Source organism: Procambarus clarkii, chromosome 88, assembly GCF_040958095.1.
Source record: "Procambarus clarkii isolate CNS0578487 chromosome 88, FALCON_Pclarkii_2.0, whole genome shotgun sequence".
Lineage (NCBI taxonomy): Eukaryota > Metazoa > Arthropoda > Malacostraca > Decapoda > Cambaridae > Procambarus > Procambarus clarkii.
In genome coordinates, this window is record NC_091237.1 from 17,192,377 (window position 1) to 17,204,981 (window position 12,605).

General features: G+C 50.1%; 3 protein-coding genes across 5 annotated transcripts in view; all 3 read left to right on the top strand.

Moving 5' to 3' along the window:
• Window positions 1-181: 181 nt before the first annotated feature.
• LOC138359065 (histone-lysine N-methyltransferase 2D-like) lies at window positions 182-622 on the top strand. Its single transcript, XM_069317761.1, has one exon. The coding sequence runs from the start codon at window positions 182-184 to the stop codon at window positions 620-622; it is 441 nt and encodes a 146-aa protein (XP_069173862.1).
• Window positions 623-2,907: 2,285 nt separating this feature from the next.
• On the top strand, window positions 2,908-3,543 carry LOC138359066 (circumsporozoite protein-like). Its single transcript, XM_069317762.1, has one exon. It carries the CDS (start codon window positions 2,908-2,910, stop codon window positions 3,541-3,543), a length of 636 nt encoding a protein of 211 aa, XP_069173863.1.
• A 2,244-nt stretch (window positions 3,544-5,787) lies between these two features.
• Window positions 5,788-12,605, top strand: part of LOC123745815 (protein turtle homolog A) — a gene marked incomplete at its 5' end in the record, with an annotated part of 42,901 nt that continues 36,083 nt past the window's right edge. For all 3 annotated transcript variants that reach the window (XR_011225720.1, XR_011225721.1, XM_069317601.1), the window contains 3 exon segments: window positions 5,788-5,981; window positions 6,955-7,068; window positions 8,667-8,966. Coding sequence is in view for 1 of the 3 variants with exons in the window: in XM_069317601.1 (XP_069173702.1) it covers window positions 5,788-5,981; window positions 6,955-7,068; window positions 8,667-8,966 (608 nt within the window).

The following is a 12,605-nucleotide window of genomic DNA, read 5'->3' on the forward strand; positions in this document are numbered from 1 at the left end:
CATGTTGCGTGTGTGTGGGAGAGGCCGCCCTCTAATGCTGCTGATTGATAAAGATTAAGCCACCCAAGAGGTGGCACGGGCATGAATAGCCCGTAAGTGGTGGCCCTTTTGAGCCATTACCAGTATCAAGAGCTGATACTGGAGATCTGTGGAGGTGTGACTGCACCCTGCGTGACGGGAGATGTCTCCCGTGCCTCTGATGCTGGTGATGGCTCCCGTGCCTCTGATGCTGGTGATGTCTCCCGTGCCTCTGATGCTGGTGATGGCTCCCGTGCCTCTGATGCTGGTGATGGCTCCCGTGCCTCTGATGCTGGTGATGTCTCCCGTGCCTCTGATGCTGGTGATGTCTCCCGTGCCTCTGATGCTGGTGATGTCTCCCGTGCCTCTGATGCTGGTGATGTCTCCCGTGCCTCTGATGCTGGTGATGGCTCCCGTGCCTCTGATGCTGGTGATGGCTCACGTGCCTCTGATGCTGGTGATGTCTCCCGTGCCTCTGATGCTGGTGATGGCTCCCGTGCCTCTGATGCTGGTGATGGCTCCCGTGCCTCTGATGCTGGTGTTGGATTGCATGCTGTCTCCCGTGCCTCTGATGCTGGTGTTGGATTGCATGCTGCAACACTGAATGTTTCATTGCAATTCAGAACTGATGATCATTCTGCTTCGTGTACCTATTTCAGCACCATTTCATTGTTTTGTTTTTTCCTATTTCATTGTTTTGCAATAGATGCAACAAGTACTCTCAATACAACCCGTTCTCGCACTTTCGTATAGTCAATATTGACTTATTAAATACATGCATATGTGACATACTAAACATACTAGTTTACCTTGAAAAGCTTCATAGAAAACACCGACCTTACCTAACCTTCTTAGTATGTTAAGATAAGCATCTTATTGCTTCGTAATTACAATTATTACTTAATCTATTATAGGTATAGGTTAAGTAATAATTGTAATTCTCTTATATTATCTTATAATATAAGCTTAAATATGATGCTTATCTTAACATACTAAGAAGGTTAGGTAAGGTTGGTGTTTTCTATGAAGCTTTTCAAGGTAAACTAAAATATTTAGTATGTCACATATGCACGTATTTAATAAGTCAATATTGACTGTAAGAAAGTGCGAGAACGGGTTTCTCAATATGTTGTTGTAGGGACAAGACGTAAAATTCAAAGATTTAAGATAAACACAGTATTGCAAGGTGTTGCAGAGATGGACTTTCCTTTCACCTGATGTGTCTGTTCACCCAGCAGTTAAATAGGTACCCGGGAGCTAAACAGTTGGTGTGGGTTGCACCCTGGGGAGGGTCAGTAGTAGGCCTAGGGTGACCGCGATAAGCCCAAATTCAGGCTTGCTCTCCGCGACAACAGGAATTATATCGAACTCAAGCGTTAAGCTCTGACGGGTGTGACCAGTAACTGGACAGGTGAACACGCAGGCATCTGGTTCAAGCAGGCACCCATCGATTCCCGCACGAGGCAGAAACAAATGGGCAAAGTTTCTTTCACCCTGAATGCCCCTGTTATCTAGCAGTAAATAGGTACCTGGGAGTTAGTCAGCTGTCACGGGCTGCTTCCTGGGGGTGGAGGCCTGGTCGAGGACCGGGCCGCGGGGACACTAAAGCCCCGAAATCATCTCAAGATAACCTCAAGATGGTTGCGGTGAGGGGGATTCAGTCAGCTTAACAAGCTTCTTGACCTTGAAGATAGCGTGCTAGTTTCAAATCCAGACCAAACTTTGCGAAATTTGCACTCCGGGAGCCGGTTGGCCGAGCGGACAGCACGCTGAACTTGTGATCCTGTGGTCCTGGGTTCGATCCCAGGCACCGGCGAGAAACAATGGACAGAGTTTCTTTCACCCTATGCCCCTGTTACCTAGCAGTAAAATAGGTACCTGGGTGTTAGTCAGCTGTCACGGGCTGCTTCCTGGGGGTGGAGGCCTGGTTGAGGACCGGATCGCGGGGACACTAAAGCCCCGAAATCATCTCAAGATAACCTCAAGATAACCAGCCACCTCAGTAAGATTCGGGAGACTCTTGCGTACTGGATCCATGACCTTAAAACACAAAGGGGGGCTTCACGGTGAATCTTGCAGTGCAACACAGTGATTCTTGCAACACCTCCTCCCCCCCCTCCCCCCCCCCCCTCCCCCACCCCTCCCCCACCCCTCCCCCCCCTCACCGTCGCCTGAGACCCAGAGCGACTTCCTTTGCACGATACAGACACCTTCTGTATATGTTATTGTTTTATTCCCAAGGAGCGTATAACCACTTCGAGGAGGAGGAGTTTTGGGGCAATTTCCCCCCCCCCTCCCCCTCCCCAGCCTCTCTACTGGAGAGAGGGGGGGAGGGGGGAGGGGGAGTGTAAACAAACCAACAACAGGCACCATCGACAGGCATAAGTGGCCCCCTATCGTGCCTCGCCTTTGATGTGGCATCATTGAAAAATCTGTTTCAGGCTTTGATGTGTCCTGTCGATGCCCGCTCGTCGGAGAGGAGGGGGAGGGTGAGGGAAGGTAACTGGGAGGAAATGGGGAGGGAAGGAAGAATGGGGGAGGGAAGAGAGAGGGGTGAAAGGAAATTGGGAGGGAAGGAAGAATGGGGGAGGGAAGAGAAAGGGGTGAAAGGAAATTGGGAGGGAAGGGAACTGAAAATTTAAGGATGCTGCAGGGTTGAGAGGAAAGATGGAGATTTAGGGAGAGTGACGGGAGAAAGGGGGGATGGAAGGGGGATTAGAGGGAGGGGAGACAGAGGCAGGGAGGGAGAAGAGAGGCAGGGAGGGTGGACAGAGGCAGGGAGGGAAGACAGAGGCAGGGAGGGTGGACAGAAGCAGGTAAGGAAGGGGAAAGACGAGTGGTAAAGACGGACATTGTCACAAAATATTGGTGGACAAGAGAGCCAACAAGATGGTGAGAGGCAGTGACAACACTGGCCCCGAGGAGGACGGAGTGCCTCATGGCCCCGAGGAGGACGGAGTGCCTCATGGCCCCGAGGAGGACGGAGTGCCTCATGGCCCCGAGGAGGACGGAGTGCCTCATGGCCCCGAGGAGGACGGAGTGCCTCATGGCCCCGAGGAGGACGGAGTGCCTCATGGCCCCGAGGGGGACGGAGTGCCTCATGGCCCCGAGGAGGACGGAGTGCCTCATGGCCCCGAGGAGGACGGAGTGCCTCATGGCACCGAGGAGGACGGAGTGCCTCATGGCCCCGAGGAGGACGGAGTGCCTCATGGCCCCGAGGAGGACGGAGTGCCTCATGGCCCCGAGGAGGACGGAGTGCCTCATGGCCCCGAGGAGGACGGAGTGCCTCATGGCCCCGAGGAGGACGGAGTGCCTCATGGCCCCGAGGAGGACGGAGTGCCTCAGGGTGCCTCAATAAGCGAACTTAAAGGCACTATAAACCCCCCACATACAGCAACTCCGCTTACAGTGAACACCGTCATATATTACCCACAACAATCATTTTCTCTTCAGGAACAGAACGTGTTGAACCATGACCTCAACGGCCGACTAATCACCTCATTAAACTTAACAACAACTTGGTAGATTTGCGCCGAGGCTCAAGAGTCCCGGACTCGTCCAGCATTCACGAAACCTCTACATCTTCCCCTCAAATATGGCGGCTTTGTTTACATGTATCAAACAGTTTATGACCACCACTGCGAGTTTGTTTGTAACAATAATGACTTTGGGTTGTGAAGTGTCCAAGCTCGTAAACTATTTACATGTAAACAAAGCCGCTTAGATTAAGGAAAGATGTACGGGTTTCGTCAGTGGTTGATATATCCTGGCGCCCGGGGAGGGGAAATACTAGTATCTTGCCCTCTGGTTACTCAGTCTGGCCTCCACCATCACCTCCACCACCACAGTCTGGCCTCCACCACCACCTCCACCACCACAGTCTGGCCTCCACCACCACAGTCTGGCCTCCACCATCACCTCCACCACCACAGTCTGGCCTCCACCATCACCTCCACCACCACAGTCTGGCCTCCACCATCACCTCCACCACCACAGTCTGGCCTCCACCACCACAGTCTGGCCTCCACCACCACAGTCTGGCCTCCACCACCACAGTCTGGCCTCCACCACCACAGTCTGGCCTCCACCACCACAGTCTGGCCTCCACCACCACAGTCTGGCCTCCACCATCACCTCCACCACCACAGTCTGGCCTCCACCACCACCTCCACCACCACAGTCTGGCCTCCATCACCACAGTCTGGCCTCCACCACCACAGTCTGGCCTCCACCATCAACCGTTCAGCTTCAAAACTCGACTGATCAACTTTCCCAATTAGTGCAGTGGGGGATAATGACGTCACATCACGATTTAAAGTGCAGGCCCGAGCAGGCCATTTTTTCCTTAGTATCCCCGTGAAAGAGAGAGAATGTGTCTGGGAAAAAAGAGAGAGAATGCTTCAGAAAGGAAAAAAATGGAGGGGGTACCTGCTTGCGTCAGCTGGTGTGTGTTTGGTGACCTGAAATGCTTATAGAATGTGGCCGTGTCACACCCTGTATGACTCGGGTTAGGGGGGAGGGGGGGAGAAGCTAGCTGGGACCAAAACACAGGAGCTGGGACCAGTACACAGGAGCTGGGACCAGTACACAGGAGCTGGGACCAGTACACAGGAGCTGGGACCAGTACACAGGAGCTGGGACCAGTACACAGGAGCTGGGACCAGTACACAGGAGCTGGGACCAGTACACAGGAGCTGGGACCAGTACACAGGAGCTGGGACCAGTACACAGGAGCTGGGACCAGTACACAGGAGCTGGGACCAGTACACAGGAGCTGGGACCAGTACACAGGAGCTGGGACCAGTACACAGGAGCTGGGACCAGTACACAGGAGCTGGGACCAGTACACAGGAGCTGGGACCAGTACACAGGAGCTGGAACCAGTACACAGGAGCTGGGACCAGTACACAGGAGCTGGGACCAGTACACAGGAGCTGGGACCAGTACACAGGAGCTGGGACCCACATATTGGTGTTGGGATCAATTCATCCGACACAACTCAACAGCTGACATACATTTGTCCATTAGCGCCTTCAGGCTAAGTCTCGCTTCCTCCATGTTCGAGTTTCCTGTTCGATCCAATTTCCCATTAACTTGATGGAGAGAGAGAGAGAGAGAGAGAGAGAGAGAGAGAGAGAGAGAGAGAGAGAGAGAGAGAGAGAGAGAGAGAGAGAGAGAGAGAGAGAGAGAGAGCAGCAGCAGCAGCTGGAATACGTGTGTATTATACAAAGCAAGATTGACAGCCACACCACTAAGAGCCTCCATCACACCTCACTGCACTAAGGCTCTCAATAACTCTTACAAACCCAACACAAACAGAACATCCACCGAAGCTGAAAATCCACCGACGTTGAGAAGTAGCGACTTATTTGCAGTTCTTTAATGCAATATAACACATTTCAGAGTGGGATTTACAACCACCACTGACACGAATCTTACAAAAAAATTACAAAAACACACGCGTAACCAACCAAAAACAGCAACCAAACTACCCCCCCCCCCACATACACGATCATGAAAAAAAACAGCAGAAACCAGCTTCAAAACAAGCACGAATTGCCAGTTAGATCGTTAGGATATACGATCGTTAGAACTCATCATTGGAGGAGAATATACGGTCGTTAGAACTCCTCATTAGAGGAGAATATACGGTCGTTAGAATTCCTCATTAGAGGAGAATATACGATCGTTAGAACTCCTCATTAGAGGAGAATATACGATCGTTAGAACTCCGCTCACGAAGCCACTAACCCTCATCTCTCCCCTCAGGTTGGACTTGAGAGAAGGCGGAGAGAAGGAGGAGTTCGTGGACCCGGCCATGGAAGGTAGGGTCAGGTCGGACGTTAAGGCTGCCTACTTGACCCTTGACCCCCTGCAAGGTCACGACTCCGGAAGGTACAGGTGCCGGGTGGATTTCAAGGTCTCCCCGACCTTGTTCGCGCTGGTAAACCTTACCGTCTATGGTATGTAGAAATAGTTTACCTTTTGGTATATAGTTTGAAGGCTTGGGTTAACTCGAGTCTAGGATTCCTGTTTGCTTCGTGTGTGTGTGTGTGTGTGTGTGTGTGTGTGTGTGTGTGTGTGTGTGTGTGTGTGTGTGTGTGTGTGTGTGTGTGTGTGTGTGTTCCATTATCATGACAATACTGCTGTTTTTTCCCATTAGAACTTAGCTCTCTCTATTTCCCGTTCTCTCTCTATACTAATTTTGTTTTCACTTAAAGAGACATGTTTATCGTGTATGTAGCAGAGTACAGTGTGTATATTATTTATGTGTATTGTGTATACCTAAAGGACCACTCATTGCATACATCGTGTATACGTAATGTGTATAGCATACATGATTGTGTCTTCAGAACTGCTAGGCTCATATACATTTTGTTATCGGAAAAATCACACTATTTTTTAATATGCTGGTCCTCTGTACCTGTTTTACCCTGTGAATCTGGGTAGACAATTTATGTTTACCCAGATTTAGTAGGTAAGGGTGTAGAAATGAGAGAGAGAGAGAGAGGTGGGGCTTTTTCATTTTGGCATTTAGCTCCTGGGCCAGGCTCACAAGAATCTTTGTGGCTGTATGGCAGCAGGTTCTCCATACGTCAATGGTTTCACATGGCCTCCTGTGTTGCCCGGTGCGCAAGTCTTAGCGAACTGAAGAGCAAATGTCCCATCGAACTCAGATCGGGTGCGGGAGTGACTTCCAGGCCATCGCCCACATGATACATACCCTCAAAAGTGATCAGTATTATGTGTATGTCTCTCTCTCTCTGTCTCTGTCTCTCTCTCTCTCTCTCTCTCTCTCTCTCTCTCTCTCTCTCTCTCTCTCTCTCTCTCTCTCTCTCTCTCTCTCTCTCTCTCTCTCTCTCTCTGAGAAACTGCTGCCAGTTTCCAGCATGCTCATGCCTCGTGGCACTAGCTCTTGTCCTCTTCTTCCCTCAGTTGTCCCGTCTCGCCTGGTGGTGTTGGACCAACACAGCCGGCCAGTTCCATCCGGCCTCCTGGGTCCCCTTACAGAGGGCGATCCCCTCACCCTTCTCTGCGTCGCCACAGGAGGTGAGAAGGGCAGGGGAAGGCGGGAGAATGTGAGTAGTGTGATAAGTGACCCTCTCACTTCTCCTCTGTGTCCCCACGAGAGGTATGAACAGTAGGGAAGACAGGATAGTGAACGTGGCAAATGTCCCCCTCAAATTCCACTAGAAATGCAGGCGATGAATCACAATAACGTGGCTGAAGAATGTTGACCAGACCACACACTAGAAGATGAAGGGACGACGATTGATTGATTGTTACCGCCGAAGGCGGCTAGTTTATTGTGCACCCCATACTCATCCTGTGAGCGGTAGCGCAAAAGCATTACAGAGGGCACAAAAGGTCTTTATCAGACCTCATCTTAGATTATTACATAAACAATTTCATCTATCCTTCACACCTTATCGTTACACGACATTTCGGTTCGTCCTGGACCATTCTCAAGTCGATTGTGAATGGTCCAGGACGGACTGAAACGTCGTCGTCCCTTCACCTTCTAGTGTGTGGTCTGGCTCCACTGCAAATCTTGACAATTAAATTATGCCTATTTTTGTTCTATTATATGTGGTATAAATGTTGGTAGGAGAGGATTTGTAACGTAATCACGACTTGATAAACGAGTCACTTAAAAGTCCTTCAACTTAGGTCTGGAAGAATAGGAAACATTAGGAGTAATTAAGAAAAAAGGCGCTAACGATTCCAAAGTTCCGAAAAGGTCGAGTCTCCTAAACGGTGAGTAATTTCCCAATAGGATTGGTCTTGCTCCAAAAGGTTGAGCCATTTTACAAAAAGGTTGGTTCATTGTTTACAAAATCCGTAAGAACGAATCCATTTCCTGAAAGACAAGTTAACTTCCCAAAGGAATGAGTGCCACTGGTGAATGAGTGCTGAGAGGTGCCACCAGGGGGCTGAGAGGTGCCACCAGGGGGCTGAGAGGTGCCACCAGGGGGCTGAGAGGTGCCACCAGGGGGCTGAGAGGTGCCACCAGGGGGCTGAGAGGTGCCACCAGGGGGCTGAGAGGATTTGAGTAATTTTCCAATAGGATTAGTCAATCTTTGAGGTTTAGAGAAAGATTACTTTCTCTAATCTCTCTCTCCTGCGAGAGATTAGAGAATCTCTCTCCTGCGGATTAGAGAAAGATTACTTTTTCTAATCCGCAGTGATTAGAGAAAGTAGGATTTTTACAGTAAATAGATCTTTTTAGCCAGGGGGAAAAAGGATTACTCCCAGATCAATACAACTTGCTAAGTTGTGTTGACCAATACAACACAGGCCAATACAACTTGCTGAGTAAGATGTCCTCTGACACCTTACCACTGTATGCATGCGTCAGTAAAGTTATTAACAGATTAGGTTAGTTAGGGCTTTTAACGGGCTTCCCATTCATGGGGAAACTCATGCATTCCCAGGCAGCAACCACATAAGGAAGCCTCATAGCGTCTCTTTTCAACGTTATTACTTTCTTATAAAGTAATAATACTTTCTTGTAAGGTTTTAAAAGGGAAAAATAACATTGAGTGTTTGTCAAAATTTAAATGAAAGTTTTAGAATATGTTCTAAAAGTGGATATCAAGTTAAGTTTCTCTCAGTGTAAATTGAATAAAATAATTTCACGCCATTAGGTCGGCCGGCGCCGGAAGTGACGTGGTGGCGCGGGACAACTCTCCTGAGCAACAGCAGTAGCAGCAGCAGCCACATCCTGAGCCACAACGGGTCCCCCAGCCGGCCGGCACCCGCCAACGCTATCAATTCCTCGCCTGCGGGCGTGGGCGCGGAGATGGGCGTGGGCGTGCGGCAGGTGAGGGCGGAGGTGAGCATCCCGGCCCTCACCAGGGACTACCTACACGCCAACCTCACCTGTCGCGCCAACAATAACAATATAACTGAACCGCTGTCCACCTCCCTCGCCATACTGCTTTTCCGTGAGTATACTTCCCCAGGCTTGCCTTGTTTATGGGGGAGGGGGGGGGGTTGAGCTCCGGCTTTTGGACTTGGCTCTCAACATTCAGTCAACTGGCATGCAGGTTCCCGAGGAGGGGGGGGGGGAGTTGAGCTTCAGTTTTTGGGCTTGGCTCTCAACATTCAGTCAACTGGCATGCAGGTTCCCGAGGAGGGGGGGGGGAGTTGAGCTTCAGTTTTTGGGCTTGGCTCTCAACATTCAGTCAATTGGCATGCAGGTTCCCGAGGAGGGGGGGAGAGTTGAGCTCCGGCTTTTGGGCTTGGCTCTCAACATTCAGTCAACTGGCATGCAGGTTCCCGAGGGGGGGGGGGGAGTTGAGCTCCGGCTTTTGGGCTTGGCTCTCAACATTCAGTCAATTGACATGCAGGTTCCCGTGTCTGTTGGCGTTGTGGTGAGGGACAGGGGCCGGCAGGCACCGGTGGAGGGATGATATGTAGGGATATATTGGTTGGTGCGTGAGCATTGATCACCTCCATCTTCAGATCAGTACAAATGACGTCCGGCACTCCTCGAACTCCCTGAACGTTCTTACTGGACACAATCCTCCTTACAGGGATGATATATGAATCTCAAGCCATTCTCCATTCTCTAGATTTGGGGTTCCAAAGCCTCTTGTCAATACTCCTCCCCCCCCCCATTCCCCCTCTCCCCCCTGGCTCAAAGCCGTCTCCTCATTCCTCGTAATATTTACACCCGTCCTATCCCCTCACACATGATGAGGGGGGGGGGAAGGGGGGAGGGGAACGGGATAGTTCACCACCCAGCTCATCCCTCTTTCCATTTTTATTTTGTCCTTGTTCTTCTCCACGATTCGCTGGGCCAAGGTGTCTCTTGCTACAGTCTTTTGTTCCCTCATTTCGCGCACATGACTTCCAGGCGGTGAAGTCCTGGACACACACACACACACACACACACACACACACACACACACACACACACACACACACACACACACACACACACACACACACACACACACACACACACACACACACACTTCTAAATGCAAATTACGCTGGGCTGGAAGGGTGGGGGTGGGGGGGGGGGGGGTGGTGGCACAGTGCCTGCACTGTGCCACACTCTTGGCCTCTCCGTGTGTTGTCCTCCAGAGTCGCGGAGGACCCATCCAAGCACATTGTCATCACCTCCTGTGTAGGTTAATTGTGTTTGTCTTGCTCGTGTTGATGTGAGAACTGTTTGTGTGATGAGTAGGTGCCACCAGGGGGCTGAGAGGTGCCACCAGGGGGCTGAGAGGTGCCACCAGGGGGCTGAGAGGTGCCACCAGGGGGCTGAGAGGTGCCACCAGGGGGCTGAGAGGTGCCACCAGAGGGCTGAGAGGTGTCACCAGGGGGCTGAGAGGTGTCACCAGGGGGCTGAGAGGTGCCACCAGGGGGCTGAGAGGTGCCACCAGGGGGCTGAGAGGTGCCACCAGGGGGCTGAGAGGTGCCACCAGGGGGCTGAGAGGTGCCACCAGGGGGCTGAGAGGTGCCACCAGAGGGCTGAGAGGTGCCACCAGGGGGCTGAGAGGTGCCACCAGAGGGCTGAGAGGTGTCACCAGGGGGCTGAGAGGTGTCACCAGGGGGCTGAGAGGTGCCACCAGAGGGCACAAAGACGAAACTTAACAATATTAACCAACCTTGAATACCTGGGAGCCAGCAAAACATCTTCTCAAGACCCCCTGGATACAAACTCTCTCGCTACTTAAGGTGTTTTATTTAACGATAAAAAAAAATATAATTTTTACCCGGACTGAAGTCAAGGACTTTTGGTGGACAACACCAGGCAGAGTGCCAGAGGGGCTTTAATCCGGTGTCCCGCATATCCGGACGGAAAGCTTGAACTGAAGAGTAGTGTTTTAAGCGGACCTGACTCCAGACAGACGGAGAAGACATATACGTTCATGACAATATACTGGAAGCTGCCTAATAGCCCAATCGAGGTCCCCGGAAGCAAGGATACGAGGCTTCATCCACGCGATCACCAAATCTGCTACTGGCCAGAGCGAACAGCGCTTAACCGAGTGGCGTGCTCACCTCGACACTACGACAGACCTTGGGCCAGATTCACCAAAGCACTTACGCAAACACTTACGAACCTGTACATCTTTTCTCAATCTTTGGCGGCTTTGTTTCCAATTATTAAACAGTTAATGAGCTCCGAAGCACCAGGAGGCTGTTTATAACAATAACAACAGTTGATTGGCAAGTTTTCATGCTTGTAAACTGTTTAATAAATGTAACCAAAGCCGTCAAAGATTGAGGAAATATGTACACGTTCGTAAGTGGTTTCGTGAATCTGGCCCCTTGTGAGTTTCAACTCGCAACTTGTTGTGAACGGGAAGAAGGTGGAGGCGTGTGTACCCAAGCGCCCGGATAATTTATGTTTTTATCTCTGTATATAAGTCAGTGGGACTGGTGCTTAGTGGGGCACCGCCCCCCGCGCCCCCCCCGTCCCAGGTCGTGATGGGAGCGTCTGGAGGATAGTGGAGAGTGCGGCTAAGAGGATATGTCACGGATAGGAGGCTCCGTGTGTCCGTGTGAGGACTGGCTAGTGATGTGCTTCTCACACGCCAAGACACAAGTGTCACCATCCAAGACACAGGGGAAGGACGGGTCAAGACACATGTGTCACTACCCAAGACACAAGGACCCAGTCTTTGTTTACTAGGCCAAGACCTGTAAATGTAAATGAATGAGTTCTTTCACATCAATCAACAAGATAACAAATGCCGGCTTATCCATTCATCCACACAATTTAGTCAAGTTAATTTATTTCTCCCTCCTTTAAATGAAGTGTAAAATACCTACAGAGTTGTGTGTCCAATGTAATACATATTGCAGAGCTCAGTTTCTATAACTCTGTTTATCTTCATATACTGCATTAGTGCACTTAAGCTTATCAGGCGGAATTGTTCCTTATCGTAATAAGGTAAGTTGTACGAAGGATATTATAAGAGGAATCCGAATGCTTTAACTGCAAGGTTTATACTTTCTGATAATTGTATATTATTTCTCATTTTCATCCATCTTACAGGCCCAAGTAATTGTATATTTATAGTACACTATAATGTCTTCGCCGGGATGAGGGGGGGCTGGTTCGACCAACCTGTCCTCCTAAAAATAACGTCGATTTTAGCCGTTTGCCCGTTTGGCCGAATTTGGAGGTAATTTGAAAATTTAAAAAAATTGAAAATAAATTTGGGATTTTTTTTTCAACTACAGGAAGTTAAGGGTCCTCTGATAGGTTAGGTGGGCAGGAAATTCTCATAAAGTTTCAAAACGGTATGAAAAACGTGAATTGAAAGTCATCTATTCTAACCTTACAGAGTCGGCCGGACGACTCAAACAGAAAACGGAACAGTACGTTACTTTTGTGAGTCGATTTCATTTCAAATTACGTCCAAATTTGGCCATAGTGCGCATACGAGCCAAAAGTGACGTTGTTTTTAAGAGGACAGGTTGTGTTCTCAGCCAAGGGGTTACGAAGCTTCTTGATAACCTTTTCATCAAAGTCGGTATTACTGTGGCATTTTTATTTCAACATTATTTGGTGGAAACGTTTGATTACCAGAGCTGACAAGACGAGCAGGAAGGGGGGGGGG